Raw genomic sequence first — 17,945 nt, 5'->3', positions numbered from 1 at the left:
TCATCATAAGATTTTTTTTCATTTCGCTTTTTTCGAGGAGCAACATAAGTTTAAAATTTAGTAACTTTAGCCTAAATTCCGCTATTGTGATCACATTTTCCGTAAAATTGGACCAATTTCTGCTAAAAAAAGTGACAAAATTGTTAACGACGGTCTTATTGTTTCAGGTTTAAAGATAGAAAAGAGTTGATGAAATGTTAAAGGTTTGGCTCATTTATGAAAATTTTGCATTTATTTCAAAAAAATGACTTCAAATATGCTACTTCAGTCCACTAAGTCCAGCAGTGGAGACATAGAAACTGATGACACAATTATCGTTTCCTCAGATAAGAACTATTTCTACCTCCAGTTCCTGACAAAGTGCATTAAATTACATAAAGTAAAAGCAAATTAAAGTAAAAAAGTCAGTTTCAAAGTGAGGAAGTCATTTTTGAAAGTGAGGTAAGTCCAGTCTGACCAAAAATTTAACCACCAGAATTAACAAAAAACTCGCTCGACTAAGAGCGAAAAATGACTTCACACACACACACTTCAGTTGAAATTGCATGAACGAATGAACAAAAAGAAGATTTGAAGTGGTTGTGACGTCATATGGTCGTAACAAAAATCGCGACGACGAAATAAAAAATAACCAAGAGAAGGCCAATAATAGCCCCAGCTATCGCTGTGCGGCTATTAATAAAGCAGTAGAAATCAATGTCCAAATGCCACATGTGAGATAAAAAAAATACGACTTAAAAAATCGCGCTTTTTCACTCCACCCGTTTCGTGGCAATTGTTTATTTTATCGAAAAGCGGCAGGCGGTTCAGCCAACTAGATGATGAATTAGTTCCGAAGTAGTTGAAAGTAGATTCGAAATTGTCGAAATTTATATACCAATTACTTTTTAAAGACGGTTCTTTTTTTTCCAAGTTGACTTCTAGGCAAAGATAGCTTTGAACTTTAAGATGATAATATATTTGTTGATTAACAAAGTGTAGCAAAAGTCAATATTTGTCGCAAAAAAGTCGAATATGGTATATATTTCTAACAATTTTTTTTTGAAGGTAGGACAATTAATGAAATAATCAACTCAGTCTATGATTGGTAAAACTATTGATCCATTCCTCTACGCTTTAGAAATGATAAACAGATTTAACTCACGACTACAGTTGTTCCGACCCACTTTAATGGAGGGGGACATGCTCAAATGGGTTTTTCGTTCAGTCAATTTTCGCCGATCGGTATATTTATCGTACAGAAGTGAATGGTATCAGTAGAAAGCTTGTCAATCGTAGATTTTCATCATAAGATTTTTTTTTTTCATTTCGCTTTTTTCGAGGAGCAACATAAGTTCAAAATTTTGTGAACTTTAGCCTATATTCCGCTATTGTGATCACATTTTCCGTAAAATTGGACCAATTTCTGCTAAAAAAAGTGACAAAATTGTTAACGACGGTCTTATTGTTTCAGGTTTAAAGATAGAAGAGTTGATGAAATGTTAAACGTTTGGCTCATTTTGAAAATTTTGCATTTATTTAAAAAAAATGACTTCAAATATGCTACTTCAGTCCACTAAGTCCAGCAGTGGAGACATAGAAACTGATGACACAATTATCATTTACTCAGATAAGAGCTATTTTTAACTCCAGTTCCTGACAAAGTGCATTAAAGTACATAAAGTAAAAACAAATTAAAGTAAAAAAAGTCAGTTTCAAAGTGAGGAAGTCATTTTTGAAAGTGAGGTAAGTCCAGTCTGATCAAAAATTTAATCACGAGAATTCAAAAAAACTTGCTCGACTAAGAGCAAAAAATGACGTCACACACACACTTCAGTTGAAATTGCATGAACGAATGAACAAAAAGAAGATTTGAAGTGGTTGTGACGTCATATGGTCGTAACAAAAATCGCAAAGACGAAACAAAAAATAAGAGAAGGCCAATAATAGCCCCAGCTATCGCTGTGCGGCTATTAATAAAGCAGTAGAAACCAATGTCAAAACGCCTCATGTGAGATAAAAAAAAATACAACTTAAAAAATCGCGCTTTTTCACTTCACCTGTTTCGTAGCAATTGTTTATTTTATCGAAAAGCGGCAGGCGGTTGAAACAACTAGATGATGAATTAATTCCGAAGTAGTTGAAAGTAGATTCGAAATTGTCGAAATTTATATACCAATTACTTTTTACAGACGGTTCTGATTTTTTCCAAGTTGACTTCTAGGCACAGATAGATTTGAACTTTAAGATGATAATATATTTGTTGATTAACAAAGTGTAGCAAAAGTCAATATTTGTCGCAAAAGAAGTCGAATGTGGTATATATTTCTTACAATTTTTTTTAAGGAACGTAGGACAATTAATGAAATAATCAACTCAGTCTATGATTGGTAAAACTATTGATCCATTCCTCTACGCTTTAGAAATGATAAACAGATTTAATTCACGACTACAGTTGTTCCGACCCACTTTAATGGAGGGAGACATGCTCAAATGGGTTTTTCGCTCAGTCAATTTTCGCCGATCGGTATATTTATCGTACAGAAGTGAATGGTATCAGTAGAAAGCTTGTCAATCGTAGATTTTCAACATAAGATTTCTTTGGCATTTCCCTTTTTTCGAGGTGCAACATAGGTTTAAAATTTTGTGAACTTTAGCCTAAATTCAGTTGTTGTGATCACATTTTTCGTAAAATTGGACCAATTTCTGCTAAAAAAAAGTGACAAAATTGTTAACGACGGTCTTATTGTTTCAGGTTTAAAGATAGAAGAGTTGATGAAATGTTAAACGTTTGGCTCATTTTGAAAATTTTGCATTTATTTCAAAAAAATGACTTCAAATATGCTACTTCAGTCCACTAAGTCCAGCAGTGGAGACATAGAAACTGATGACACAATTATCATTTACTCAGATAAGAGCTATTTTTAACTCCAGTTCCTGACAAAGTGCATTAAAGTACATAAAGTAAAAACAAATTAAAGTAAAAAAAAGTCAGTTTCAAAGTGAGGAAGTCATTTTTGAAAGTGAGGTAAGTCCAGTCTGATCAAAAATTTAATCACCAGAATTCACAAAAACTTGCTCGACTAAGAGCAAAAAATGACGTCACACACACTTCAGTTGAAATTGCATGAACGAATGAACAAAAAGAAGATTTGAAGTGGTTGTGACGTCATATGGTCGTAACAAAAATCGCGAAGACGAAACAAAAAATAAGAGAAGGCCAATAATAGCCCCAGCTATCGCTGTGCGGCTATTAATAAAGCAGTAGAAACCAATGTCAAAACGCCTCATGTGAGATAAAAAAAATACAACTTAAAAAATCGCGCTTTTTCACTTCACCTGTTTCGTAGCAATTGTTTATTTTATCGAAAAGCGGCAGGCGGTTGAAACAACTAGATGATGAATTAATTCCGAAGTAGTTGAAAGTAGATTCGAAATTGTCGAAATTTATATACCAATTACTTTTTACAGACGGTTCTGATTTTTTCCAAGTTGACTTCTAGGCACAGATAGATTTGAACTTTAAGATGATAATATATTTGTTGATTAACAAAGTGTAGCAAAAGTCAATATTTGTCGCAAAAGAAGTCGAATGTGGTATATATTTCTTACAATTTTTTTTAAAGAACGTAGGACAATTAATGAAATAATCAACTCAGTCTATGATTGGTAAAACTATTTATCCATTCCTCTACGCTTTAGAAATGATAAAATAATTTAATTCACGACTACAGTTGTTCCGAACCACTTTAATGGAGGGGGACTACATGCTCAAATGGGTTTTTCGTTCAGTCAATTTTCGCCGATCGGTATATTTATCGTACAGAAGTGACTGGTATCAGTAGAAAGCTTGTCAATCGTAGATTTTCATCATAAGATTTTTACTGCATTTCCCTTTTTTCGAGGAGCAACATAAGTTTAAAATTTTGTGACCTTTAGCCTCAATTCCGCTATTGTGATCACATTTTCCGTAAAATTGGACCAATTTCTGCTAAAAAAAGTGACAAAATTGTTAACGACGGTCTTATTGTTTCAGGTTTAAAGATAGAAGAGTTGATGAAATGTTAAACGTTTGGCTCATTTTGAAAATTTTGCATTTATTTCAAAAAAATGACTTCAAATATGCTACTTCAGTCCACTAAGTCCAGCAGTGGAGACATAGAAACTGATGACACAATTATCATTTACTCAGATAAGAGCTATTTTTAACTCCAGTTCCTGACAAAGTGCATTAAAGTACATAAAGTAAAAACAAATTAAAGTAAAAAAAGTCAGTTTCAAAGTGAGGAAGTCATTTTTGAAAGTGAGGTAAGTCCAGTCTGATCAAAAATTTAATCACGAGAATTCACAAAAACTTGCTCGACTAAGAGCAAAAAATGACGTCACACACACACTTCAGTTGAAATTGCATGAACGAATGAACAAAAAGAAGATTTGAAGTGGTTGTGACGTCATATGGTCGTAACAAAAATCGCGACGACGAAACAGAAAATAACCAAGAGAAGGCCAATAATAGCCCCAGCTATCGCTGTGCGGCTATTAATAAAGCAGTAGAAATCAATGTCAAAATGCCTCATGTGAGATAAAAAAAATACGACTTGAAAAATCGCGCTTTCTCATTCCACCCGTTTCGTAGCAATTGTTTATTTTATCGAAAAGCGGCAGGCGGTTCAGCCAACTAGATGATGAATTAGTTCCGAAGTAGTTGAAAGTAGATTCAAAATTGTCGAAATTTATATACCAATTACTTTTTAAAGACGGTTCTTTTTTTTCCAAGTTGACTTCTAGGCACAGATAGCTTTGAACTTTAAGATGATAATATATTTGTTGATTAACAAAGTGTAGCAAAAGTCAATATTTGTCGCAAAAAAGTCGTCGAATATGGTATATATTTCTAACAATTTTTTTTTGAAGGTAGGACAATTAATGAAATAATCAACTCAGTCTATGATTGGTAAAACTATTGATCCAATCCTCTACGCTTTAGAAATGATAAACAGATTTAATTCACGACTACAGTTGTTCCGACCCACTTTAATGGAGGGAGACATGCTCAAATGGGTTTTTCGCTCAGTCAATTTTCGCCGATCGGTATATTTATCGTACAGAAGTGAATGGTATCAGTAGAAAGCTTGTCAATCGTAGATTTTCAACATAAGATTTCTTTGGCATTTCCCTTTTTTCGAGGTGCAACATAGGTTTAAAATTTTGTGAACTTTAGCCTAAATTCAGTTGTTGTGATCACATTTTTCGTAAAATTGGACCAATTTCTGCTAAAAAAAAGTGACAAAATTGTTAACGACGGTCTTATTGTTTCAGGTTTAAAGATAGAAGAGTTGATGAAATGTTAAACGTTTGGCTCATTTTGAAAATTTTGCATTTATTTCAAAAAAATGACTTCAAATATGCTACTTCAGTCCACTAAGTCCAGCAGTGGAGACATAGAAACTGATGACACAATTATCATTTACTCAGATAAGAGCTATTTTTAACTCCAGTTCCTGACAAAGTGCATTAAAGTACATAAAGTAAAAACAAATTAAAGTAAAAAAAGTCAGTTTCAAAGTGAGGAAGTCATTTTTGAAAGTGAGGTAAGTCCAGTCTGATCAAAAATTTAATCACGAGAATTCAAAAAAACTTGCTCGACTAAGAGCAAAAAATGACGTCACACACACACTTCAGTTGAAATTGCATGAACGAATGAACAAAAAGAAGATTTGAAGTGGTTGTGACGTCATATGGTCGTAACAAAAATCGCGACGACGAAACAGAAAATAACCAAGAGAAGGCCAATAATAGCCCCAGCTATCGCTGTGCGGCTATTAATAAAGCAGTAGAAATCAATGTCAAAATGCCTCATGTGAGATAAAAAAAATACGACTTGAAAAATCGCGCTTTCTCATTCCACCCGTTTCGTAGCAATTGTTTATTTTATCGAAAAGCGGCAGGCGGTTCAGCCAACTAGATGATGAATTAGTTCCGAAGTAGTTGAAAGTAGATTCAAAATTGTCGAAATTTATATACCAATTACTTTTTAAAGACGGTTCTTTTTTTTCCAAGTTGACTTCTAGGCACAGATAGCTTTGAACTTTAAGATGATAATATATTTGTTGATTAACAAAGTGTAGCAAAAGTCAATATTTGTCGCAAAAAAGTCGAATATGGTATATATTTCTAACAATTTTTTTTTGAAGGTAGGACAATTAATGAAATAATCAACTCAGTCTATGATTGGTAAAACTATTGATCCAATCCTCTACGCTTTAGAAATGATAAACAGATTTAATTCACGACTACAGTTGTTCCGACCCACTTTAATGGAGGGAGACATGCTCAAATGGGTTTTTCGCTCAGTCAATTTTCGCCGATCGGTATATTTATCGTACAGAAGTGAATGGTATCAGTAGAAAGCTTGTCAATCGTAGATTTTCAACATAAGATTTCTTTGGCATTTCCCTTTTTTCGAGGTGCAACATAGGTTTAAAATTTTGTGAACTTTAGCCTAAATTCAGTGTTTGTGATCACATTTTTCGTAAAATTGGACCAATTTCTGCTAAAAAAAGTGACAAAATTGTTAACGACGGTCTTATTGTTTCAGGTTTAAAGATAGAAGAGTTGATGAAATGTTAAACGTTTGGCTCATTTTGAAAATTTTGCATTTATTTCAAAAAAATGACTTCAAATATGCTACTTCAGTCCACTAAGTCCAGCAGTGGAGACATAGAAACTGATGACACAATTATCATTTACTCAGATAAGAGCTATTTTTAACTCCAGTTCCTGACAAAGTGCATTAAAGTACATAAAGTAAAAACAAATTAAAGTAAAAAAAGTCAGTTTCAAAGTGAGGAAGTCATTTTTGAAAGTGAGGTAAGTCCAGTCTGATCAAAAATTTAATCACGAGAATTCAAAAAAACTTGCTCGACTAAGAGCAAAAAATGACGTCACACACACACTTCAGTTGAAATTGCATGAACGAATGAACAAAAAGAAGATTTGAAGTGGTTGTGACGTCATATGGTCGTAACAAAAATCGCGACGACGAAACAGAAAATAACCAAGAGAAGGCCAATAATAGCCCCAGCTATCGCTGTGCGGCTATTAATAAAGCAGTAGAAATCAATGTCAAAATGCCTCATGTGAGATAAAAAAAAATACGACTTGAAAAATCGCGCTTTCTCATTCCACCCGTTTCGTAGCAATTGTTTATTTTATCGAAAAGCGGCAGGCGGTTCAGCCAACTAGATGATGAATTAGTTCCGAAGTAGTTGAAAGTAGATTCAAAATTGTCGAAATTTATATACCAATTACTTTTTAAAGACGGTTCTTTTTTTCCAAGTTGACTTCTACGCACAGATAGCTTTGAAATTTAAGATGATAATATATTTGTTGATTAACAAAGTGTAGCAAAAGTCAATATTTGTCGCAGAAAAGTCGAATATGGTATATATTTCTAACAATTTTTTTTGATGGTAGGACAATTAATGAAATAATCAACTCAGTCTATGATTGGTAAAACAATTGATCCAATCCTCTACGCTTTAGAAATGATAAACAGATTTAATTCACGACTACAGTTGTTCGGACCCACTTTAATGGAGGGGGACATGCTCAAATGGGTTTTTCGCTCAGTCAATTTTCGCCGATCGGTATATTTATCGTACAGAAGTGAATGGTATCAGTAGAAAGCTTGTCAATCGTAGATTTTCATCATAAGATTTTTTTTCATTTCGCTTTTTTCGAGGAGCAACATAAGTTTAAAATTTTGTGAACTTTAGCCTATATTCCGCTATTGTGATCACATTTTCAGTAAAATTGGACCAATTTCTGCGAAAAAAAGTGACAAAATTGTTAACGACGGTCTTATTGTTTCAGGTTTAAAGATAGAAAAGAGTTGATGAAATGTCGTTAAAGGTTTGGCTCATTTTGAAAATTTTGCATTTATTTCAAAAAAATGACTTCAAATATGCTACTTCAGTCCACTAAGTCCAGCAGTGGAGACATAGAAACTGATGACACAATTATCATTTACTCAGATAAGAGCTATTTCTAACTCCAGTTCCTGACAAAGTGCATTAAAGTACATAAAGTAAAAACAAATTAAAGTAAAAAAAAAGTCAGTTTCAAAGTGAGGAAGTCATTTTTGAAAGTGAGGTAAGTCCAGTCTGATCAAAAATTTGATCACGAGAATTCACAAAAACTTGCTCGACTAAGAGCAAAAAATGACGTCACACACACTTCAGTTGAAATTGCATGAACGAATGAACAAAAAAAAGATTTGAAGTGGTTGTGACGTCATATGGTCGTAACAAAAATCGCGACGACGAAATAAAAAATAACCAAGAGAAGGCCAATAATAGCCCCAGCTATCGCTGTGCGGCTATTAATAAAGCAGTAGAAATCAATGTCAAAATGCCTCATGTGAGATAAAAAAAATACGACTTGAAAAATTGCGCTTTCTCATTCCAACCGTTTCGTAGCAATTGTTTATTTTATCGAAAAGCGGCAGGCGGTTCAGCCAACTAGATGATGAATTAGTTCCGAAGTAGTTGAAAGTAGATTCGAAATTGTCGAAATTTATATACCAATTACTTTTTAAAGACGGTTCTTTTTTTTCCAAGTTGACTTCTAGGCAAAGATAGCTTTGAACTTTAAGGTGATAATATATTTGTTGATTAACAAAGTGTAGCAAAAGTCAATATTTGTCGCAAAAAAGTCGAATATGGTATATATTTCTAACAATTTTTTTGAACGTAGGACAATTAATGAAATAATCAACTCAGTCTATGATTGGTAAAACTATTGATCCATTCCTCTACGCCTTAGAAATGACAAACAGATTTAATTCACGACTACAGTTGTTCCGACCCACTTTAATGGAGGGGGACTAAATGCTCAAATGGGTTTTTCGTTGTCAAATTTCGCCGATCGGTATATTTATCGTACAGAAGTGAATGGTATCAGTCGAAAGCTTGTCAATCGTAGATTTTCAACATAAGATTTCTTTTGCATTTCCCTTTTTTCGAGGTGCAACATAGGTTTAAAATTTTGTGAACTTTAGCCTAAATTCAGTTGTTGTGATCACATTTTTCGTAAAATTGGACCAATTTCTGCGAAAAAAAGTGACAAAATTGTTAACGACGGTCCTATTGTTTCAGGTTTAAAGATAGAAAAGAGTTGATGAAATGTCGTTAAAGGTTTGGCTCATTTTGAAAATTTTGCATTTATTTCAAAAAAATGACTTCAAATATGCTACTTCAGTCCACTAAGTCCAGCAGTGGAGACATAGAAACTGATGACACAATTATCATTTACTCAGATAAGAGCTATTTCTAACTCCAGTTCCTGACAAAGTGCATTAAAGTACATAAAGTAAAAACAAATTAAAGTAAAAAAAAGTCAGTTTCAAAGTGAGGAAGTCATTTTTGAAAGTGAGGTAAGTCCAGTCTGATCAAAAATTTAATCACCAGAATTCACAAAAACTTGCTCGACTAAGAGCAAAAAATGACGTCACACACACTTCAGTTGAAATTGCATGAACGAATGAACAAAAAAAAGATTTGAAGTGGTTGTGACGTCAGATGGTCGTAACAAAAATCGCGACGACGAAATAAAAAATAACCAAGAAAAGGCCAATAATAGCCCCAGCTATCGCTGTGCGGCTATTAATAAAGCAGTAGAAATCAATGTCAAAATGCCTCATGTGAGATAAAAAAAATACGACTTGAAAAATTGCGCTTTCTCATTCCACCCGATTCGTAGCAATTGTTTATTTTATCGAAAAGCGGCAGGCGGTTCAGCCAACTAGATGATGAATTAGTTCCGAAGTAGTTGAAAGTAGATTCGAAATTGTCGAAATTTATATACCAATTACTTTTTAAAGACGGTTCTTTTTTTTCCAAGTTGACTTCTAGGCAAAGATAGCTTTGAACTTTAAGATGATAATATATTTGTTGATTAACAAAGAGTAGCAAAAGTCAATATTTGTCGCAAAAAAGTCGAATATGGTATATATTTCTAACAATTTTTTTGAACGTAGGACAATTAATGAAATAATCAACTCAGTCTATGATTGGTAAAACTATTGATCCATTCCTCTACGCCTTAGAAATGACAAACAGATTTAATTCACGACTACAGTTGTTCCGACCCACTTTAATGGAGGGGGACTAAATGCTCAAATGGGTTTTTCGTTGTCAATTTTCGCCTATCGGTATATTTATCGTACAGAAGTGAATGGTATCAGTCGAAAGCTTGTCAATCGTAGATTTTCAACATAAGATTTCTTTTGCATTTCCCTTTTTTCGAGGTGCAACATAGGTTTAAAATTTTGTGAACTTTAGCCTAAATTCAGTTGTTGTGATCACATTTTTCGTAAAATTGGACCAATTTCTGCTAAAAAAGTGACAAAATTGTTAACGACGGTCTTATTGTTTCAGGTTTAAAGATAGAAAAGAGTTGATGAAATGTCGTTACAGGTTTGGCTCATTTTGAAAATTTTGCATTTATTTCGAAAAAATGACTTCAAATATGCTACTTGGGTCCACTATGTCCAGCAGTGGAGACATAGAAACTGATGACACAATTATCGTTTACTCAGATAAGAGCTATTTCTAACTCCAGTTCCTGACAAAGTGCATTAAAGTACATAAAGTAAAAACAAATTAAAGTAAAAAAAGTCAGTTTCAAGTGAGGAAGTCATTTTTGAAAGTGTGGTAAGTCAAGTCTGACCCAAAATTTAATCACGAGAATTAACAAAAAACTCGCTCGACTAAGAGCGAAAAATGACGTCACACACACACACTTCAGTTGAAATTGCATGAACGAATGAACAAAAAGCAGATTTGAAGTGGTTGTGACGTCATATGGTCGTAACAAAAATCGCGACGACGAAATAAAAAATAACCAAGAGAAGGCCAATAATAGCCCCAGCTATCTCTGTGCGGCTTTTAATAAAGCAGTAGAAATCAATGTCAAACTGCCTCATGTGAGCAAAAGAATACAACTCAAAAAATCTCGCTTTTTCACTCCACCTTCTGTTTTGTAGAAAATTTTTATTTTATCGAAAAGCGGCAGGCGGTTCAGCCAACTAGATGATGGATTAATTCCAAAGTAGTTGAAAGTAGGTTCGAAATTATCGAAATTTATATACCAATTACTTTTTACAGACGGTTCTGACTTTTTTCCAAGTTGACTTCTAGGCACAGATAGCTTTGAACTTTATGATAATATATTTGTTGATTAACAAAGTGTAGCAAAAGTCAATATTTGTCGCAAAAGAAGTCGAATGTGGTATATATTTCTTACAATTTTTCTTAAAGAACGTAGGACAATTAATGAAATAATCAACTCAGTCTATGATTGGTAAAACTATTGATCCATTCCTCTACGCTTTAGAAAAGATAAACAGATTTAATTCACGACTACAGTTGTTCCGACCCACTTTAATGGAGGGGGACTACATGCTCAAATGGGTTTTTCGTTCAGTCAATTTTCGCCGATCGGTATATTTATCGTACAGAAGTGAATGGTATCAGTAGAAAGCTTGTCAATCGTAGAGATTTTCATCATAAGATTTTTACTGCATTTCCCTTTTTTCGAGGAGCAACATAGGTTTAACATTTTGTGAACTTTAGCCCAAATTCAGTTGTTGTGATCACATTTTTCGTAAAATTGGACCAATTTCTGCTAAAAAAGTGACAAAATTGTTAACGACGGTCTTATTGTTTCAGGTTTAAAGATAGAAAAGAGTTGATGAAATGTCGTTAAAGGTTTGGCTCATTTTGAAAATTTTGCATTTATTTAAAAAAATGACTTCAAATATGCTACTTCGGTCCACTATGTCCAGCAGTGGAGACAAAAACTGATGACACAATTATCGTTTACTCAGATAAGAGCTTTTTCTACCTCCAGTTCCTGAAAAAGGGCTCTGCAATTAACATTTTAGACGTCATTCGCTAATTTGAATCAATTTTTATAGAAGATACATCATAGAATTTTCCTTTAAAGTTTTCGTTGACCGAAAAAACTATTACCAATTTTTTTGGGAACAGTTGAGTTTTTAAGCCGCACAAGCATACCAGCTTTTGCCTCATCCTTGATTTTTCCAATGGAAAGGGTTCGAGTTGAATTTTCGGTCTTTACTTTATTAAATTATTTTCCATTTTTCATCCCAACTGCAGGCAAGTCTGTTTTCATTTCAAGCATCAAATAAAAGGAGGAAATAAAAACATAGAGTTCTCTGAGCAAAGCTCGTGGTTTTTATGACTCCGAAAAAATTCGTTACTAATTTTTTGAGTAATTTGTAAAGAAATCTAGAGTTTTGCCATAATTTGATGTTCTTCTGGTGATCTTATGACTGCGTCTAAGTTATCAAATGTATAATTTTGTATCTGAAGCACTAAAAGGAAAATATCTAATGCTTTCAATTGAAACATGACGGGTTATAGATATTATATCTCGATAAGCATCCAAAACTTATTTTTGATATTTTGACTTTTTTGGTCAAATGAGTTATTTCGGCAAAAAAATAGTTAAATGGAGAATCAGCAAAAACAAGACCTGTTCTGGTCTAGTTGTGGAATTTACAATTCAAATACGTTCGAATTATAACGGGGAGCCAACTTAACTTTTTTTGCCTTTTGATTTTCTATGTTAGGCATAGACCAGACAGAATTACCCCACATCAAAACTCAACAAATGGCAGTTCAAATTTACGTGCAAATGAAGACCAGTAAAAATACATGATAAATAATTTCGAAGAAATGCTATGTTTTTTGGCTTAAAAACATTTTGTAGTCTTTTGATATAGTCTGCCTAAAGACATGTCAAATTGACTTCCTAAAAAGTGTTAAAGTTAATTTGGTTATTAATTTTAAGTTGGAAGCTTATGGTTATGGTTTTAAAAAACTGGTATTAAAAGTATTATTTTTCGGAGATTTGTCTTATTTAACGTTATTTATGCCACCTTTAGCGTTGCCTCAACGAAAGGAGGCCGCATTTGCTTTCAAGTGAAATAGACGGCTCATTTATAATTGTTTTCTGGTGTTGATACTATGAGTATTCATAAGTTTTTTTTTCAATTCATTGGACATTTTCCATTTTTGAGGTTCTCCTTTTCTGTCTTGTCCGATTACAACCTAAACGTAAAATAACATTTCACAATAATGACTTTAAAAGAATGAAAACATGACTCTGTTCAACTTTTTTAGTGGATAGATTGATTTTATAGGCTTCGATACCAATTCATTACAAAACTAATTTTTGGCTGTATTTTGTTCTTTTTGTAGTCGTAAGACATTCTGGATAACGACTTCTGGATAAGTCCAATTGGCTTTGAACATGATTGTTTTCAAAGCATATAAACGTATTTTTTTACCTTTGCTCTTTTGTTTTTGGTCTGCGTTTTATTTATTCTCCAAAAAAACACGTCTCATATCATTTCTGGTCATTTGGAAATTGAATTCATTTGGTTTATTTTAGTTTTTACCTGATGCTTTTTGACTTTTTCATTAGGTTTTGGTCTTAAGCAATGCTTGCTGTTTTCTGTTTGAGTTAGTTGTTTGTCTTGTCTCTTACTCTCCTTAGTAAACGCAGGTATCATCGGCTCTCTAATGATTTACTAATTAATTTGTTTGAGCTTTAAGGTCTTATTCTAAATTGATACACAAATAATTTTCAAAGAGTATATGAATTTTTGAAAGCTTTCTATCTCCTCATTGGGTAGATAATTAACTCAAAAATGTCATTGAGCGTGGTCAGAACACCATGTTCGAACGTCGTTGTTGATTTTCAGAGACAGGTGGAGTATATTCAAGATAAAATTTAATTTGAGCTGGTTAAGAAATTGCGTCAAGTTGTGTAGTTTCACTTACCCTCATCATTTAGCTGGGGAAAATAATCGTCTCTTGACATGTCCTGAAACACAAAAACATTAAATTACTTTTGCGACAAGCAATAAAAAGTCAAATTTAATATACATGGACAAACTAAACCAATTCCTCTGAGACACAAAAGCAAGCGGTTACTATAGAAACGACTATAGATGTCTCACGGAACAACAAATTCACGAGATCTTTAAAGGGAAGCTTTGCTTGACCAATTATCTTACCTTCTACTAAACTGGTATCATTATGACTTATGTTAGCAGTATCTCTAAGTGCGATCGGTAACTCGAAAAAGTAATTTACAACTTAAAGCTCAACTTTTTTTCGATACAGCAAAGAGCGTCTTACGTCGACAGGATTTCCCAGTAAAACGAAATTTCTAATGTTTTTAGCAAGATCATGCCTGTTTCTATAAGATATTGATTAAATAGGTTTCGATTATGAATTATGACGTCATAACTGGATACGATTTCGGAAAGAGGCAGCGCTGTTTGGTACATGGTTAAACTTTGATGAGCATCAAATTGGTTAAATTTAGTGATTTTTTATTATTCTTTGTCAAATTCTTATAGTTCTATTCATTCTCCACTTCACATCCCTAGTGCCGTCTCTCGTGCTATTTATGTTTGTGTTAAAATTTTTCTGTTAAATTACAAATTTGTTTTCCTCACCGCAAAATGATTTCTTTTGCAATATTCTTAAACATACCCGGCAGATTGCCTGAAAATAGCCGCCGTTGATTCCAATAAGCATGATTGGGATTGAAAGAATAGACATTGAAAAAAAAAGATTTTTGTACAAAAACATTTTTTAAGTCCGATTTATTTTGATAGCATTTCGTAGTTGAACATACTTCTGTTGCCTAGAGAGAGGCTACAGAGGCTACTATCAATACAAATAAGCATTAGAGAGAGGTAACTAATATTTATAGGAACGACGTTCAAATAGCGGGCATCTAAAATTGGACTTTATGCGTTTATCCCGTTTCTATTTCTGACTTCAAATTTTTATACTGACTCTGTTCATTTTGAATTGCTTTGCTGAGCAACTGATGTTCAAAATCAATTTTAGCAGAATGAGAGCAGAGAGGAGATAGCCTAGAGAAGTCAAAAAGATTTCACGCAAAATGTTGAAAAAGCGGCAAAATGAGGTGAAGCGAAACATTTTATTGTTCGACGAAGTAAAAAAAACATAGCCGGAAGAATTCCGGAAACGACTCATACTCATTATCCATTCTTATTACTAAGCAACTGGAGCAACTATTGTGAACCCTAAACCTCCACAAATACCATAAAAAAAATAAGGAAAAAAAGAAAGGGCATTCAAAAACAAATTGAAAAAACTCTAAAAACTTAATGAGTTTTTTAATAGAACAAGAAACATAACGCCGAAAAAAGTTCCTTTGCAATTAGAGCAATGAGAAGCTCGCACAACATGGGCAAGTCATAATAGGGTGGGTAAGAAACTTGTCTAAGATTAAAAAAAGAAAAACTGCAAAAAAAATAATAAAAATGGTTTAAAATTTCTCAATTTTTGTGACATTCTTCCTCAGAAAAAAATGATTTACACCAACAAAAACTTTAATTAATTGGTATCTGAAGATTCCTTAAGTAACAAGCCTCTATTCAAATCCCATTTAAAGCAGTAAAAAAAACAGGTAAAAAATCATTAAATTTCGTCTAAAAATCAGAAAAACTGATAAAAAAAAACCTCCAAATTAGCATTAACAATCAAATTAACTACTTGAAACCTTCAATCCTATCAAAACAAGCCTGAAACTAATACAATATCATAATCAATCCTCATAGCCATCAAAAGTTGCAAAAAAATCTGCTTTTAAAAGCCGCACTTGAACAAAAAAATTCCGCTCGCTTGGAGTAAATTTTTTCACACATCCATTTCTCGCTCTCTCAAAAACAGTCTTGAAACAAAAAAGTAAAAACAATAAAATCAAATCTGTTAAAATATGATAAAAAATCTGATCAAATTTTGTTATAAATTGAGATCCCGAAAAAATTATCTCTGCCAATTTAACCTCATCAAAACAGCTATTACTTACAAAAACCACTTATGTGATTTTTGAAAAATACCTTAGGCTAAAATTATGAAAAAAATCTCAAACAACTTTCACTGAAAAACTGGAAAATGTTACTAAATTTTTTAATATTTCAAAAACATATTAATCCAAAGAAAAAGTCCCTTCAGCCACTAGGGTATCCCGATTCTCACAAAACAATAGGCAAGTCATAATAGGAAAGAAACTTAGCTAAAAACAAAAAACGAAAAACTGCAAAAATTAAGAAAAATGATTCCAATTTTCGCCATTTTTTGTCATACTTCTCAACAAAAAAAACGATTCTTACCCACAAAACTGTAACCAATTGTTATCATAAAATTGCCCAAGTAGAAGGGGTTTCTTCAATACCCATTTGAGACAGGAAAACAAAATAATCGTCAAAAAAACGCAAAAATTATCCCGAAAATCAGCAAAATACATTAAAAATATCCGACTTATCATAAAATTCATATTAATTTCCAGAAACCTTCAAACCAGTACCGAAACCAGCCGAAAATTAAAACAAAATCATAAGCAAACCTCTTAACCAAAATAAATGAAAAAAACTGCTTTACAATGCCGCACGTGAACAAAAAAAATCGCTCGCTTAGAGAAAATTTTTTCACACATCAATTTCTCGCTCTCTCAAAAACAGCGGTATGAACAAAAACCACCCTCTTTTCGCTCCGCTCTTCACTTTTGTTCAGCGCCAAAATCACTCCAAATAGTTTCACGCGTTTCATTTCCCGCTTCAAAAATCACTCCAATAAAATTGATTAAAAAAACATAGCCGCAAGAATTCCGGAAACGACTCGAAGTGAAAATCCACTTAAACGCCATCCAACTACTCATCAAACAAAACGTGCCTTCACTAATTTATGGTTATCTTGAAACAAAGTCTTGAAACAAAAAAGTAAAAACAATAAAATCAAATCTGTTAAAATATGATAAAAAATCTGATCAAATTTTGTTATAAATTGAGATCCCGAAATTATCTCTGCCGATTTGACCTCATCAAAACAACTATTACTTACAAAAACCACTTATGTGATTTTTGAAAAATACTTTAGGCTAAAATTATGAAAAAAAGCTCTTAAAAACAATTTTCACTGAAAAACTGGAAAATGTTACTAAATTTTTTAATATCTCAAAAACATATAAATCCAAAGAAAAATTCCCTTCATGCAATAGGGTATCCAGATTCTCGCAAAACAATAGGCAAGTCATAAGAGGCAAAGAAACTTAGCTAAAAACAAAAAAAAAACGAAAAACTGCAAAAAATTAAGAAAAAAAGTTCCAATTTTCGCAATTTTTTGTCATATTTCTCAACAAAAAAATGATTCTTACCCACAAAACTGTAACCAATTGTTATCATAAAAATGCCCAAGTAGAAGGGGTTTCTTCAATACCCATTTGAGACAGTAAAAAATAATCGTCAAAAAAACGCAAAAATTAGCCCGAAAATCAGCAAAGTACATTTAAAACATCCGACATAAAATTCATATTAATTTCCAGAAACCTTCAAACCACTACCGAAACCAGCCGAAAATTAAAACAAAATCATAAGCAAACCTCTTAACCAAAATAAATGAAAAAAACTGCTTTAAAATGCCGCACGTGAACAAAAAAAATTCGCTCGCTTAGAGAAAGTTTTTTCACACATCAATTTCTCGCTCTCTCAAAAACAGCGGTATGAACAAAAACCACTCTCTTTTCGCTCCGCACTTCACTGTTGTTCAGCGCCAAAATCACTCCAAATTTTTTCACGCGTTTCAATTCCCGCTTCAAAAAACACTCCAATAAAATTGATTTTAAAAAAAGGACTTCTCCAATACTCCTCTTCGAGTCGTAAAAATAGGAGCGCTATAATAGCCGTTTAGTCGTTTTAACCTTAAATTGAGTTTACCTTGTCATGTAACATTTATATAATGAATAAATAATTTTTTTCTCTTTCTCTGACACAAGTAAAGCTCTCACTATTTCCTTACACAGCCTATGTATCTTGCAAATCAGATGTTTGCATA

The 17,945-nt window shown here is 32.9% G+C and overlaps 2 protein-coding genes across 2 annotated transcripts in view; one reads left to right on the top strand and one right to left on the bottom strand.

The window, feature by feature from the left end:
• The window catches only part of LOC142352985 (uncharacterized), a 54,623-nt gene extending 40,668 nt beyond the window's left edge, over positions 1-13,955 (bottom strand). Inside the window, exon 1 of the mRNA XM_075405152.1 lies at positions 13,854-13,955. Coding sequence (XP_075261267.1) covers positions 13,854-13,893 — 40 coding nt within the window. The 5' untranslated portion in view covers positions 13,894-13,955. The remainder of the gene's footprint in view (positions 1-13,853) is intronic.
• LOC142353219 (uncharacterized) overlaps positions 1-17,945 on the top strand; it is a 511,758-nt gene that overhangs the window by 227,773 nt on the left and 266,040 nt on the right. The gene's annotated exons all lie outside the window — the stretch shown is intronic.

This window comes from Convolutriloba macropyga, chromosome 14 (genome assembly GCF_964194025.1).
Source record: "Convolutriloba macropyga chromosome 14, txConMacr16.3, whole genome shotgun sequence".
Lineage (NCBI taxonomy): Eukaryota > Metazoa > Xenacoelomorpha > Acoela > Convolutidae > Convolutriloba > Convolutriloba macropyga.
Note: the sequence above shows the minus strand (reverse complement) of the source record. Positions and strands in the feature narration are given on the sequence as shown.